The following is a 16,497-nucleotide window of genomic DNA, read 5'->3' on the forward strand; positions in this document are numbered from 1 at the left end:
ACCAGCCTGTTCCTTGTTCACATTCCAGCACTACACAGCCGTCATTCCACCATCACATCCAGTCTTTTTATTTCTTTCCTTTTCCGCTCCTCCCCCTCCCGCCCCTCCACCCCCGCCCTCCGTCTAACCTGCAACACTTCACTATCCGCCACCCCCACCATCCTCCTTACTCCCACCCAGTCACCACTCCCATCATGCACTGGTGCTGCTGCTCGCAGTGTAGTTTCAATTGCCTGAGACTGCAGTCGTGTGTGTGTGTGTGTGTGTGTGTGTGTGTGTGTGTGTGTGTGTGTGTCTTGTCTATTGTTGACAAAGGCCTTAATGGCCAAAAGCTTTAATTGTGAGAGTCTTTGTTGTGCCTCTCTGTGACTCAGCATCTCCGCTATATGGTGAGTGGCAACTTTCCTTTTCATAATATTGTTACAGTCCATCCTGGATTTTCCATTGCAGAAGAATGTAATGTTGGTGGGTAAATAACTAACTAAAGGTTGCATGTAGGATTTCACAAGGAGCAATTTGATTGTATTATAGCTGTGCATTGGATTTTATCACAGCTTGGAAGCAGATTATCTGGCCACTGTACAGACAGTTGAGATTTTAATTCTGGATATCCCTTGTTTTTCAGGATTTAATAGTATTTGAGGAAGGTAAAAATCGAGATGATGTTGCAGAAGATGAGGGAGTCAGCACTCCAGCAATTGCAGTTCTGCCTCCCCTGGATTCCATTTCGAGGCTAGCAGTGCTGACTCAAAGCATTGCTGCATACGCATCGGGGCTGGAGAGACAGCATCTTCAAAGACTTGTCACTAAAATAACATCAGACGTTACGAGATGGCTGAGTCACATATTCAGGTATTTATACATATGTTTTATATGTGACATACTGTTACTCACTCTTCTAATGAATTTTGCTGTTCATATAAATTTGTCTAATTAATTTTTACAGACGAGCAGGAACAAAACTTCTATGTAACCTAAACCACCCGTAAAAATGATCCCACATCATCAAAGGAAAATTATTTTTATAACTAATATAAATGAAATAGCAGCTTTGAAAACAGTCAAAAAATAGCGACAAAGTGAGTTGATGCAGTGGTAAACACTCTGCACTTTAATTTGGGTGGACAGTGGTTCATATCGCTAGCTGATCAGTTGGATACAGGGTTTCTGTTTGTTCCTTATGACCAAGAAGTGTTCCTTTGTGGAGAAACTGGCAGATTTCCTTCCCAGTCTGAGCGTGTGCTCTGTTTCTAACGAGCTTGTTGTCAGCAGCGTGTTAAACCTAAATCTTGTTTCTTGACAAAACAGTGATGTGTGGTCTATCTGAGCCAATTCCACAAGGCTTTTGCAATAAAAGATGTATGTAGGTTACATGGACATATCTGTAGCTATTTGGTTATGAGAAAATGAGAGAAGCTATAGGTTACTAAAGACAGTTTTAATCTATGTCAAGCATCTTCTAATGCAAAATCATCAATTTGTTGCACATTATGACAATATGATTCCACAGAAATAAATAAGCATGTGACACACAATGTTAGTGCAGTTGTAAATGAAGAAATGTAATTCATTTCCCTCCTCTGTTAAATTAAGTTTAATTGATGTGTACAAGACAGAACTGGATAATGACAGTAAAATAAGCTTTAAAATGTAACCATTTAATCTTGTATGAAATACATATTTTTAATTTTTAATAACTCATAATATGTCTGTCACAAGTGACAGTATCTTTGGTTGTGACAGTTATTATCTGCTAATGCACTAAGCAGTTGAAAACTGGGTAGCAGTAAAATAAGAATTGTTGCATGAACCTCAGTAATGACTAGGAAACACGCGGATGTGATTTGCAGCACTACGGAAGTTGTCTGCACAGTTTTTCAAATTTCACAATGTGCAATCACTCAGCTATATAACAAACCTCTATTTTACAAGAAGTTTGTTTTACAGTTTGACCAAGTGCACTTGTCCATTTAAAAGGTAAGAAAATGTATGTCAGATTGTAAACCTTAAGTTGGTTTGCTACATAAGTGATTGCTTGTGCGTCGTTAAATTAAGTTAAACAGTGGAAAATCCAGGATGGAATAATGACAATATTATGAAAAGGATAGTTGCTACTCACCATTTGTGGATTCAGTGCGACTAAGGAAGCATAATATTGTGTTGAACACTGGTATTACCATCAGGGAATAGCTTGAAACTACAAATTTGATTCATGTATCATATTCAGACTTAACACTTATACGTCACAGATTTATATGTCATCTTCAAAGGGCTATGTCTTTGCACTCACTAAATGTTGGACACTGTTCATATGAAAGTTTTATGTTGAAATTGTCTGTTTAGCTGCCTCCTGAAATAATGAAATATTTGTCATTCGTCCTGCAACACCCTGTATTTAGGAGTGTATGTAGAGCACTGCACTGTAGTTAACCTTTATAGATCCTGCCACATAGAATGATATTTTTTCTTCTGCTTATTTTGCCAGCTAAATTACAGCATTTTTAATTACAGCATGCTCGGTTAGCAGTCTTTAAACTCTGATGACAGTATCATCTTTGTTTATTGTATTGAGTTGTGGTTATGGGCCACTTCTATGATAAACATTTTATATTCCATTTCTCAGAAGAAAAAGGAAGAATATTAAGAAATTATCTTCAGGAGACATCTCTTTATTGGACAATACGGTGTTCTGTCAAAATTATTGTGTTGCTTTGTTAAATTTCATACAAGAAGTTTCTCTTTGAATTGTAATTGCAATTACATTTCTGCCAGTAGGTGACTGTAAAAATATTTAGCTTCCGTATTTACTTTCGACAATAGTGAGCTTGAGACGGCACAGTTCCTTCCATCCTTTTTACTAGCACCTACCTGTGAACTAGTCACAGCAGATCACCGGTAGGAAAGCCGAGCAGAAATTTACCATACTGCGACTCGCACCAGGCTGAATATATGACATAACTACTCTGAAAATCGGGAAAAGGTCTTAATTTTGAATGAAAGGTGGAAATACTGGCAAAACTTTGGTATATTCTGAAGTTGAGGATTACACATTCACTGCCAAGCCCATGCTAATCCTAACACGTTAGCAAGTTTATGGTAACTTATTTCCCGAAATCTGAACAGCTACTAAACACAGACTGTTCCTAAATGAAAATGCTCGCTACACTATTATGTTTATCGGTGTCTAATGCACTCAAGCTTTCGCTCACCAATCTGCTGAATATATGACGTGGGTTTACTGTCTTTTCTCATACAAAAAATTACTTAAGAAATTTGTACTTTCTAAAAGAAACACACTGGTATAAATATACCTTCAATTTAAAACACGTTCAAAACATGTAGCACAAATAAAACCTGCAAACTATAACTTCCTTTGGAACTCCTACGACACATGACCGTATCATCTAGGCTCCAGCTGCTTAACTCATGTTAGCATTCTATATCTCGGAGAGAAAAGACGCACCAAAAATACTCTGTTCTCATTGGTCATTTTTTTAAGGCCAATAGAAAAACATCATTCTCCCACATTAGTCCATGCTTTTCATGGCTAACCAATTAACAAATAACACACTTTCGACCTGTACTTTTCCCGAAATAAATATTTAACATTTTGATATTTGTATTATACTTTACATTATTAACTATTTTCATTTGCACTCGAATTAGCTTTCCTTTTACTATAAACTTACTTAACAAATTATGATACAAAATTCTCCATCTGCATTCACACTGTTTCAAAACTTCTACAGCATTCATGAGCAGAACAATGATTTACATATTTACTTTAGTTCACATTCATGCATCATTCACACTACTAAAAGCAATACAGAACTGTACAAACATAAATAAACAAGAAAGCCTTCAAGAAATAAACCGAACAATTCACAAAAACATTCTCTTGACCTGTTTCTTGAATGTCTCTGTCCGCTACTGTACTCCGGTGGGTGAAAATTAGAACTACGTACTCGACTGAACCCACTTCAGACCATCTGTCACTGTGCACGCACGGGTCATTCTCCCAATACACAGGCTCTAGATAGGAGCAATATAAGATGTCATGCCTCAAGCATTATTCTTGGATTGCTTCTTTAAACTGAATGTCATAATAATATTGATATAGCCTAATCCTTGAAGTATCAAAAGATAAAAAGAATTGTTTATCCTTGCAGGTTTCTTGACAGTGCTTCATTTTTCCATGATGATCCCATGGATGGTGTTGTACGGCTGACTCGTATGATGCTGCATTATAAGTATCCGAAATACCTCGAGGATGGCTACGAAGCCCTCTCGTCACACCCTCCTGTTATTTACAGTAGTGTTGCTTCACCTCTAGGAGTTGTTCAACATATCTGCCGTCAGGTAAACCTTTTGTATTTTATGTAGAAGCACTTAATCGTCATAATACAACTAAATAGAACAATAACTTATACCTAGTTTTGTTGTCATATTTTTGCTGTTACTAGATAGCTTGGCTTCCTTTCAGGATGGAAGTAAAAAAGAAAGAAAGAAAAGAAAAAGAAAAAGAGGTGTGTAATGCAGATGTTCAGTTACTGTACAGTGCAGACAATTTTGTATTTGTATGTGGTGGAGGAGGCACTTAACTGTTTTGGATAGTATAGCTAGATCATTTGGTCCACACTAGATTTTATTTTGAAGGGATTTCATGGATTTGGTATTAGATAATTTATTGTAGACTGCTGTCAGGCTATATATCCTCCCAAAAGTTACTGTGTTTGAAATCTCTTTATGATATTTCTGTCGTGTCTATTACTTTTTTATCTTCTTAAAAATAAAAGTTAGTGGTGTTGTTGTACGTAATGAAACATTTTTTTTTTTTAATTTCATGTGGATTATGATGTTAAGTTGAAGAAAAAATTGCAGTGTTTCATTAAATCTGTGGTGTACGATTCATTTATCACAAATCAATTTTCCAGATTTAATGCATTCATATGAGGAGCTGAAATGAAAAACGTAAATGCCATTTTTCTGAGAAACATGTAATCTGTGTTTCTGCATTCTCAGTACTCTGTTGCACATTCCTAGACTTGTTCCAAGTGTCAAATCGGAGAGAAAATGTTTTAGACATTCATTACTAAAAGGTGCATGGTCTTTGTGTCAAGCAGTGCTTCGCTCAGGAGTTCAGTCAGTTAAAGCTATGAACCCATTCCATGTAATTCCAGTGCACACAACTGACTACTTTGATTTTAAAGGTACTGCTGAAACATTGTTGTCAATGCAAGTAAGTAAAATCTCCAAATTCAGTATGATCAAAGTGTCTTATACTCATCCATCTCAAGTAGCTATTTAAAACTCTAATTCCAAAACAGAAGAATGGAAAAATGTCAGTTTACTTAAGAGGAAAGACCATGGCAGACACAGGCTATGCCATACTTCTTTCCATGCTGCAAAACAGGAAGAACTGTTGAGTTGCCATTTCCTTAACAGCATGAGAGTTTACCGTAAACTTTGCGACATCTGATCACAATAATGGAGTTGTATAAGAAACAAGTCAATACTGAGGGATGTTTTTTTGTGAATTTAATATTTTTATGCTGCAGAAATGTGAAAGAAATGAGAAATGATTTTTTTTTTTACTACAGCTCTGCTAGTTTAAATATTATTGCTTTACTCCTCTACTTGTATTATCACAAGTAAAACATAGTGCCTGTGTATTAATGGCACTTGGAACTGTTAGGATTAGGACTTGAAATTATGGCGACGACATGTGTTTAATGAACAACTTTATTCATAAAGGACCGCACGCTGAACAAGGAACACACACAGACAGAGAACACACACTGCTAGGACAGCTATGTACATAACAACATCTGCGGACACCAACGATATTATGTGGTGGTAAAATTTGAATCTCAACATGCCCCCTCAATTTTTACACATAGGTATAAATCGATGAATCTGAGTCCTTAAGTTTGTGGTTCTAAGTTCACAGTCAGTCCAACAACACACATCTCATGCTTCGGCGCAGGAAGGGCCTTCGTCAGCACATCTGCTACCATGTCTTGTGTTGACCGATATTCCAGTTTCAGTGGATAATCTTGCAGGGCCTGGCGAATGAAGTGGTACTTTATGTGAATATGTTTTGTCTTTGAGTGGAAAACTGGATTATTTGCCAGTTTTCTAGCTGACTGGTTGTCATTGAACAGTACAATGTTTGACAGCTCCACTAAACCCAGCTCCTTCACGAAGGTTGATAGGTGAATTGCCTCCTTTGCTGCTTCAGAGATACTCATATACTCAGCCTCAGTTGATGAGAGAGCGACGGTCCTCTGCTTGCGCGAACACCATGAGATTGCTGACTTGCACAAGATGAAGTTGTAACCAGTATAAGACTTCCTGTCAGCATCAGAATTTCCCCAGCCTGCATCTGCAAAACCGAATATTCCCTCTTTATCCTTGACGTAGGTTAGTTTCTTGTCAATTGTTCCCTTGAGGTATCCAAGGATTCGTTTAGCTGCCTGCCAGTGAACAAGACTATGGCTGTTGTTGTATTGGCTTAGCTTATTGACTGCATATCCTATATCAGGTCGAGTGCCAATGGCGATGTACATCAACGCTCTGAGCAGTTCCCTGAACGGACACTGAGTCCCATCTGCTGTACTTGCAACATCCAGTTTGATCCTGGTCACCAACAGGGTTCTTACGGGCTTGCAGTCATCCGTTCGGAATCAGTGTAAAACGTCTCTGATGTAGCCACTTTGACACAGCGTGAGTTTGTCAACAGACTGATTTACATCAATGCCCAGGTAGCATTTCACAGGATCAAGATCCTTGACGTCGAATCTGACAGATAATGACAGATAACTTGTCCTGGATCTGCCTTGTCCTTTCCGGGTCTGATGATGCAGTTGTGATGTCGTCAACATAAGTGAGCAGGAAGACTTGAGAATTTCCCACACTGTCCATATATACACAAGGATCTGCACTAGTGGGCTGCAATCTGATTGACATCAATGTGGTGTTTAATTTGGCATGCCACTGTCTACCAGCTTGGTGCAATCCATAGATGGCTTTTGTAAGCTTGCACACTTTGTCACCAGATTTTAACTTCTGGAGCATATCATCTGCGTTTTTGGCTATGTGATGGTCCTCCTCTACATCTCTCATCTTCTGTAAGAACTTGGCTAATGAGTCCGGCTGTTTCATGAAGATTTCAGTATCTATTTCACCGTTGAGGAATGCAGTGGTGATATCCAGCTGTGAGACATGCAAGTTAAACTTCACTGCCAGAGCCATGAGGAGTCTGAATGATTCTTGCAACTGGAGAGAATGTTTCCACAAAGTCAACTCTGGGTCTTTGGTTGAATCCTCGTGCAACTACTCTGGCCTTTCTTTGTAGCAAGGATCCATCACTACCGTATTTGTTTTTTAAGACAGTTGTGCAGTCAATTATTTTTCTGTTTGCTGGTCTGTCCACAGTGTCCCAGGTTTCATTCTTGACTAGCGACTTGACTTCGTCGTATATAGCGCGAAACCATTCTTGACTATCTGGACCGTTCAATGCATCCTCAACACTCATTTCTGTTGCACTAGCAGCGAAGTTGATGTGATGACTTGAAACATCTGGTACAAGCTGTGGAGCAGGTGTGACACTTGAGGAATTGCTGTCCTTGCCACGCTACAGGTTATCATCTGAAATGATATTGTGTGGTAGCGAGGTGACTTCTTCTTCTTCAAAACCGTAAAGTGGTTCTTCATCAGAGAATGATTCTGACTCACAGCTTCTGTTGTCACTCAAGTCTCCTGGTGAAAGCTCCATGCAGATGATTCTTCTTTGGCAATGATGTTGTTCATCTGCAGAGAGGTCTACATAGGTTTGCTTGGGTTCAAAACTGTTGTGATCAAGGAACCTGACATCTTATGATGTGTGTATCTTGTGGTCTTTTGGCACCCACACACGATAGGTACTTGAACAGTCTGAGTAGCCTACGAAGATTCCTTGGTTGCCTCTCGAATCGAACTTCCCCCTATTTGGCGATTTGTCCAGGATGATGATACTTTCACTGAATACACGAAGATGTGACAGGTCTGGTGTCTTCTCCATCCACTTTTCATATGGAGTTCCACCTGAAAGTCCTTTGGTTAGTCAGCGATTTTGGATGTGGTTGTCTGTGTTAATAGCTTCGGTCCAAAGTGATGGTGGCTGTCCAGACTCCAGCATCATGCAGCGAGCCACTTCAACCAAGGATCGGTTCTTTCGCTCAGCAACACCATTCTGTTGTGGTGAATAAGGAACTTTTCAACATCGCTGTATTCCTGCCGCTCGGAAGATGGAGTCCGTCCTTTCATTGCAGTATTCCTTGCCGTTATCTGACTGGAAAGATTTGATTTTACATCCAGTCTGATTTTCAGCAAAGTTCTTGAATTCAACAAATCTGTCCACAACTTCCCCCTTGTGTTGAAGACAGTAGACTTGACACCATCTGCAGTGGTCATCTATGAAGGTTACAAAAATCTTGCACCACCTAGAGATTTTTCTCTCATTGGCCCACAGACATCTGAATGTACTAACTCCAGAAGTTCACTTTTGTTTTCATCCCGCCTGGTGAAGGGGGTGGATGTGATCTTTCCTTCAAGACATATGCGCTTGGTGAAGTCTGCATCACTGAATTTTAAGCCTGTCACATACTCATCCTTGAGCATTCTAATCATATCTCCAGAGTTCAAGTGTCCTAATTGAGCATGCCAGATTTGCGTGTCACATTTCGTAATTTTTGTCTCGGCAGCTGTACAGGCCTTTGGGCTTTTTTCATGCAAGTAAAACAGGTTACCAACTCTGTTTGCAATCACTTTAACTTTATCGTTAGTGTCCCTTATAAATCCACGATTTTTCTCAAAGGTAACAGTGTGATTGCTGTCCACAACCTTCGTGACTGAGGTTAGATTGATTCCGAGTTTTGGCACATACAAAGTGTTTTTCAGCGTAATGGAGTTTGTATCACTGGCTGAGATTTTGATGCGTACGCCACCTTTAGCTGTCACTTGCGTAGCACTGTTGTCTGCAAGCGTTAAACTTTCATGCACTTTGGTTACGCTTGTGAACACTTTAGGGTCGTTACACATGGGTGATGTGCAACCACTGTCTATACACCACAAAACGTTTGGTTCACGAGACTTCGGAGCATGTTCGTTAATAGAAAAACAGCAATGAGCTTCACCAACTTTATTTGCAGCTTGCGCAATTAGCTTCCTTTTGAAGAAACACTCTTCTTCTTTGTGGTCATTCTTGTTGCAAAAACTACACCTGAATGATGATTTTTCCCGCCTTCACTTCTGTTTTGATTTTTGTTCCGATTTGGCACAGTCACTTAAGGCACCTTTTGATTTGTTTACGAAATGTTTAGGCCCGACAGGTTTGACAAACATTGCAGCACTTGCATTTTCGCTGTCTTTCTGAACTCTCACGTTGTTTTCTTCCAAGATTTTCACTTTTAGTGTCTCGACATCAGCTAGGTTATCACGAGATTCGATTGCACACCTAAAATTATCGTAAGTATCTGGCAAACTGTAGAGCTACATTATCGATAATAAATCATCGTTTATATCGACCTCCATTGCTTGTAATTTGTCCACTGCATCGAAGAATTCATTAAGATGTGTTACATCGTCACTAGGTTGCATCTTGTGAAGAGTAAGACGTTTCAGTAGCGTTGCTTTGCGAGCAGGTCCTTTGGATGCATAAATTGATTCAAGTTTGAGCCATACCTTACGTGATGTGCTGCAGTTCTTCACTTGCTTCAGTTCTGTGGGGCTGGTGGATAGAATGAGGTGTGCCTTCGCCTTCCTGTCTGCAGTTAACCACGCTTTGTACACGGCTTGTGCAGCGGCGAGTGTGGCGTCTTCACCAGTCACTGCAGGTTGCGGTATGTCTCCAGATACATACCCCCACGTGTCGTTCTTGATGAGTACTGCTTCGACTTGAATTCTCCATGTGTTGTAGTTATCGCATGCTAACGTTTCCACTCGAACTCCGTGTGCAGCAGCCATGTGCACTGCACTATGTTTGTCGTGTTAACAGACTCAGTTTATTCCCACACTTCAGCTTACGAATTTCCATTTTCCTATAAACAAAAGAGTATCGCTTTTACTGCTCGCATGAAACCTGGGCCCATAACCTGTTAGGATTAGGATTTGAAATTACGGCAACAACACGTGTTTAATGAACAACTTTATTCATAAAGGACTGCACACTGAACAAGGAACACACACAGACAGAGAACACACACTGCTAGGACAACTGTGTACATAACATCATCTGTGGACACCAATGATGTTATGTGGCGGTAAAATTTGAATCTCATCAGGAACAAAACCTTTCTTATTAGCACTAAGAACCAGTTAATTTCCTGATATGGCACTTAGAACATTCTTGATAAATTAGTTTTTTTATAATTTTTCTCATTTTTTTCAGTCATAAGGTAGGCAGGATAATTATGTGGTGTCAGTACCTTCTCATTGTGTGTATACAAATAAGTTTTGTTCAAAAACAGATATATTGGTTCTGATTCTCCTGACAAATGTGAGATTTGCAATTTAGAATGTTTCCCACTTCCTCTCTTCAGATGTTCATAAAAAACCATTTTCCTCCATAGAACTGAAGTAGTAACTGAATTCACTGTCACAAAATTTCTAATTGGGCGTCAGATGAGAGATAAAAATCTGGATTTTTAGAATTTTATCATTTCTTACAAATCCTTCTTGCCTTTTAAACAATAATAATCAGCCATTATTGGTTGGATTTAAAATATTCTTCTTTTAAGTACTATAATTCTGTTCAGTTTTGTCTGTGTAGAAATTTTCTTGTGGGTGTACTACTGTATAATGCATGAAACAGATATGCTGTGGTTACAGTCCAAACATTCAGTCAGTCATACATAACTAAAATTTTGTGAGTTAGCCAGACAATAAAATTAAATCATAATTCCATGTGTTTCCAGAATAGTAGTGAAGTACAGAATAGTAGTGAAGTAACATATCATGTACGAATAAGAGTGTTTACTTTACTACATACTGCAACATCACACATCTATCGATCCAACTGAAGGGCAGTTAGTGTCATTAAAAAGACCCCATAATACTGTGACAGGTGCATTAGTAGTGTGTACACTTGACGGGGTGTCTTTTTGTCAGTTGTTACTTCCACTCTCTTGTTTGCTTACCTGTCTGAAGATGAGATTGGGTCAGGAAGGAAGAACACCAAACAGTCTGAATTTATTGAAAAAAGAAGAACAGTAAAACAGTGCTTACAACCAGTGTCACACAGCCACGTGAGCTGTATGTAAAAGACGGCATGCCAGAAAACACCTGGTGTGGTCACATTGATATGCAGTCGTGCACTTGTACACTACAATTTGAATACAGAAATGCATATAGCAGTCATTACAAAAGATACAGCCAGTGACCAAAGTGGTAGGCGTTTAATACAAAACTGAAATCTGTTGCTTGCAAAAGACTGCAGGTGCCTTTCATTACTTCATATCCAAACATTCACACCCTCTGTATGGGCATACCATTAATTACATCAGACTCAACCATTTTGTGATGTCACCGCCAGACACCACACTTGCTAGGTGGTAGCCTTTAAATCGGCCGCGGTCGCTACTATCAGTGATTGCAGACTGAGTGCCGCCACACGGCAGGTCTAGAGAGACTTCCTAGCACTCACTCCAGTTGTACAACCGACTTCGCTAGTGATGGTTCACTGACAAAATACGCTCTCATTTGCCGAGACGATAGTTAGCATAGCCTTCAGCTACGTCATTTGCTACAACCTAGCAAGGCGCCATTACCAATTACTATTGATATTATGAATAATGTACCGTCAAGAGCAACATTCACCATTAACAAATTAAAGTTAAGTATTCCACCAGCTACGTCTGTTTTTTCTAAATTCTAATTTCCTTGACCTGTTCTAGACCTCACGCCAGCCTGCGTGAGCTAAAACGCGTGCCTTTCGGCTTCCTCTTGTATCCCGGTGTTGGCTCTCCTGCCAACCCACAACACATTTTATTGAAACAGATTACAAAAATCAATGTACATTTATTGCATCATACTGTAGGCATATAATGTGATTTTTTAAAAAAGTGCATAAAATGGGTAAACAATTAAAAATGAAAATATGTAACAGCTAAGGTGTATTGGAATAAAAATTGCATAGAAAGAACACACACATCCTCTATAAGGGTTGGGCGAAAATATTGGTCCAGTAATTCATGTTGCTCTAATTGCACATGACACTCATGTTTCCAAAACACGCAGAGGCTCTTGACATGAGTGATAAGGATTTTGAGAACTCCAGTGTTGATTATTCTGCGAGTTCATGTACCCCCATAACCACAGGCATTCTTCTTCATCAGTTAAAAAAATATTAAATTAGTATACAGTTGTCTGAGCTGATGCTGATGACACGCCTTTCTAAATGCCAGAATGATTTTATTTTCTCTGGCTTCCTTCCAAGGCTGCTCCTAATGCATCTAGTTAAGCTAAAACTGATACGCTACCAGTCAGTCCCAGAAATGGGGCAAAGAGTATGCTGCCTCTCCAGCATCGGTCCCAGTGCAACGCCAGACACAACATTTGTGTCGTACATGAAACCCCCATGTACAAATGAGCAGCTAATAAGACTTGCATAGAAACAATAACCACAAAAAGATTGATTTATTCTTTTGAGTGTGGCCCACTTTAGGGCTAAATGATAAATTGAGACAGTAGTCATATTCGATTTAACATAATCATGAGATTGTTTGAACCATGCAAACATATGCACTAATTGGAAAATTATAAAATTAGAGGAAAGATAAACAATGCTTCATTACTCACCTGCGATATAGGAAACAGAGCAAGGTTGCCACAAGTTCTGGAAATCAGGAAATATCAGGAAATTTCAAATGTATCAGGGAAATTTGGGGGGGGGGGGGGGGGGGGGGGGAATTGGAAAAATCTTGTTTTTTGTCTTGGTGGATGTAAAGGTTTGTTTACTGAGAAGTCATGTATCATCACTGGCTTGGCACAGCTTAGTACTGCGTCGCTTCCCAACACACACATTCTTACTGCTTCTCCCCTTTCTACCAATCCCTTCAGCTTCTAGTCAGTGGTGCCACCACTTTTTGCCGCTAGCCTAGCAGCTGCCGACAAGAGGCAGGGAGGCATGAGGAGTGGTTTGTTTGGATATGATTCTCAGAGACTGTTGACACAGTGGCCAGAGATGGCAGTCGTGTGCACAAGTTGTGTTTGAGTGATTGTATGAAAATGTGAGAGCTCTCATTTTCTGACAAAGCCTATGGCCAAAAATTTCGTTATGAGACTGTTATTGTCATTTCTATTTGCCTGTCTGCAGCTTGGCAATCATCTTTACAGTGAGTTGCTACCTATTCTGATTCGTACTGATTCTCTGAGTATTCACGCAACTTACCTGTTGCATGGATTGATCGCCATGGTCTCATTCATCAACATGGTGTCTGTGACATGTTAATAGCTGACCACACGAGTGGATTTCCATCACAGGCCAAAACCGTAGGTCATTGCTGTGGGTATCTCTAACAGATCAGGCTTGCCGATCTGAAGCCATTCGGTTCCCACTAATGTGCAGACCCTTCCCACCAGATCTAGTCTCACCAATCTGCCTGCAGTCCAGATCTGTCTTGTGTGTGGCATAATGCAGCGGATTTTTGTGGTTTATCCATGGATCCATCCCATGAACCATGGACCTTGCCGTTGGTGGGGAGGCTTGCGTGCCTCAGCGATACAGATAGCCGTACCGTAGGTGCAACCGCAACGGGGGGTGGGGGGGGGGGGGGTGTATCTGCTGAGAGGCCAGACAAACATGTGGTTCCTGAAGAGGGGCAGCAGCCTTTTCAGTAGTTGCAGGGGCCATAGTCTGGATGATTGACTGATCTGGCCTTGTAACACTAACCTAATCAGCCTTGCTGTGCAGGTACTGCGAACGGCTGAAAGTAAGGGGAAACTACAGCCGTCATTTTTCCCGAGGGCATGCAGCTTTACTGTATGGTTAAATGATGATGGCGTCCTCTTGGGTAAAATATTTCGGAGGTAAAATAGTCCCCCATTCGGATCTCCGAGTGGGGACTACTCAAGAGGACGTCGTTATCAGGAGAAAGAAAACTGGCGTTCTACAGATCGGAGTGTGGAATGTCAGATCCCTTTATCGGGCAGGTAGGGTAGAAAATTTAAAAAGGGAAATGGATAGGTTAAAGTTAGCTACAGTGGGAATTATTGAAGTTTGGTGGCAGGAGGAACAAGACTTTTGGTCAGGTGAATACAGGGTTATAAATACAAAATCAGATAGGGGTAGTGCAGGAATAGGTTTAATAATGAATAAAAAAAATAGGAGTGTGTGTAAGCTACTGCAAACAGCATAGTGAACGCATTATTGTGACCAAGGTAGACACGAAGCCAATGCCTACTACAGTAGTACAAGTTTATATGCCAACTAGCTCTGCAGATGACGAAGAAATTGATGAAATGTATGATGAGATAAAAGAAATTATTCAGATAGTGAAGGGAGATGAAAATTTAATAGTCATGGGTGACTCAAATTCGGTAGTAGGAAATGGGAGAGAAGGAAACTTAGTAGGTGAATGTGGATTGGGGGGAAGAAATGAGAGAGGAAGCCACCTGGTAGAATTTTGCACAGAGCATAACTTAAACATAGCTAACACTTGCTTCAAAAATCATAAAAGAAGGTTGTATACACGGAAGAAACCTGGAGATACTGACAGGTTTCAGATAGATTATATAATGGTAAGACCAAGATTTAGGAACCAGGTTTTACGTTGTAAGACATTTCCAGGGGCAGATGTGGTGTCTGATCACAATCTGTTGGTTATGAACTGTAGATTAAAACTGAAGAAACTGCAAAAAGGTGGGAATTTAAGGAGGTGGGACCTGGATAATCTGACTAAACCAGAGGTTGTACAGAGTTTCAGGGAGAGAATAAGGGAACAATTGACAGGAATGGTGGAAATAAATACAGCAGAAGAATAATGGGTAGCTTTCAGGGATGAAGAAGTGAAGGCAGCTGAGGATCGAGTAGGTAAAACGACAAGGGCTAGTAGAAATCCTTGGGTAACAAAAGAAATATTGAATTTAATTGATGAAAGGAGAAAATATAAAAATGCAGTAAATGAAGCAGGCAGAAAGGAATTCAAACATTTCAAAAATGAGATCGACAGGAAGTGCAAAGTGGCTAAGCAGGGCTGGCTAGATAAATGTAAGGATATAGAGGCTTATCTCACTAGGTGTAAGATAGATACTGCCTATAGGAAAATTAGAGACCTTTGGAGAAAAGAGAATGACTTGCATGAATATCAAGAGCTCAAATGGAAATCCAGTAATAAGCAAAGAAGGGAAAACAGAAAGGTGAAAGGAGTATATAGAGGGTCTATACAAGGGCGATCTACTTGAGGACAATATTATCGAAATGGAAGAGGATGTAGATGAAGATGAAATGTGAAATATGATACTGCGTGAAGAGTTTGACAGAGTGCTGTAAGACCTAAGCCGAAACAAGGCCCCAGGAATAGACAACATTTGATTAGAACTACTGATAGCCTTGGGAGAGCCAGTTCTGACAAAACTCTACCATCTGGTGAGCAAGATGTATAAGACAGGCAAAATACCCTCAGACTTCAAGAAGCATATAATAATTCCAATCCCAAAGAAAGCAGGTGTTGACAGATGTGAAAATTACCGAACTATCAGTTTAATAAGCCAGAGCTGCAAAATACTAAAACGAATTCTTTACAGACGAATGGAAAAACTGATAGAAGCCGACCTCGGGGAAGAACAGTTTGGATCCCGTAGTGGATTCTCTAGAAATGTTGGAACATGTGAGGCAATACTGACCCTACAACTTATCTTAGAAAATAGATTAAGGAAAGGCAAACCTACGTTTCTAGCATTTGTAGACTTAGAGAAAGCTTTTGACAGTGTTGACTGGAATACTCATTCAAATTCTGAAGGTTGCAGGGGTAAAATACAGGGAGAGAAAGGCTATTTACAATTTTTACAGAAACCATATGGCAGTTATAAGAGTCGAGGGGCATGAAAGGGAAGCAGTGGTTGGGAAGGGAGTGAGACAGGGTTGTAGCCTCTCCCCGATGTTATTCAATATGTATATTGAGCAAGCAGTGAAGGAAACAAAAGAAAAATTCGGAGTAGGTGTTAAAATCCATGGAGAAGAAATAAAAACTTTGAGGTTCACCGATGACATTGTAATTCTGTCAGAGACAGCAACGGACTTGGAAGAGCAGTTGAACGGAATGGACATTGTCTTGAAAGGAGGATATAAGATGAACATCAACAAAAGCGAAACAAGGATAATGGAATGTAGTTGAATTAAATCGAGCAATGCTGAGGGTATTAGATTAGGAAATGAGACACTTAAAGTAGTGAGTTTTGCTATCTGGGGAGCAAAATAACTTATGATGGTCGAAGTAGAGAGGATATAAAATGTAGACT

At 39.8% G+C, this 16,497-nt stretch overlaps 1 protein-coding gene across 1 annotated transcript in view; it reads left to right on the top strand.

Annotated features, from left to right (window-relative positions):
• The window catches only part of LOC124776241 (pyridoxal-dependent decarboxylase domain-containing protein 1), a 75,741-nt gene that overhangs the window by 5,844 nt on the left and 53,400 nt on the right, over positions 1-16,497 (top strand). The window contains exons 3-4 of the mRNA XM_047251106.1: positions 626-852; positions 4,170-4,359. Coding sequence (XP_047107062.1) covers positions 626-852; positions 4,170-4,359 — 417 coding nt within the window. The remainder of the gene's footprint in view (positions 1-625; positions 853-4,169; positions 4,360-16,497) is intronic.

Source organism: Schistocerca piceifrons, chromosome 2 (genome assembly GCF_021461385.2).
Source record: "Schistocerca piceifrons isolate TAMUIC-IGC-003096 chromosome 2, iqSchPice1.1, whole genome shotgun sequence".
Classification (NCBI taxonomy): Eukaryota; Metazoa; Arthropoda; class Insecta; order Orthoptera; family Acrididae; genus Schistocerca; species Schistocerca piceifrons.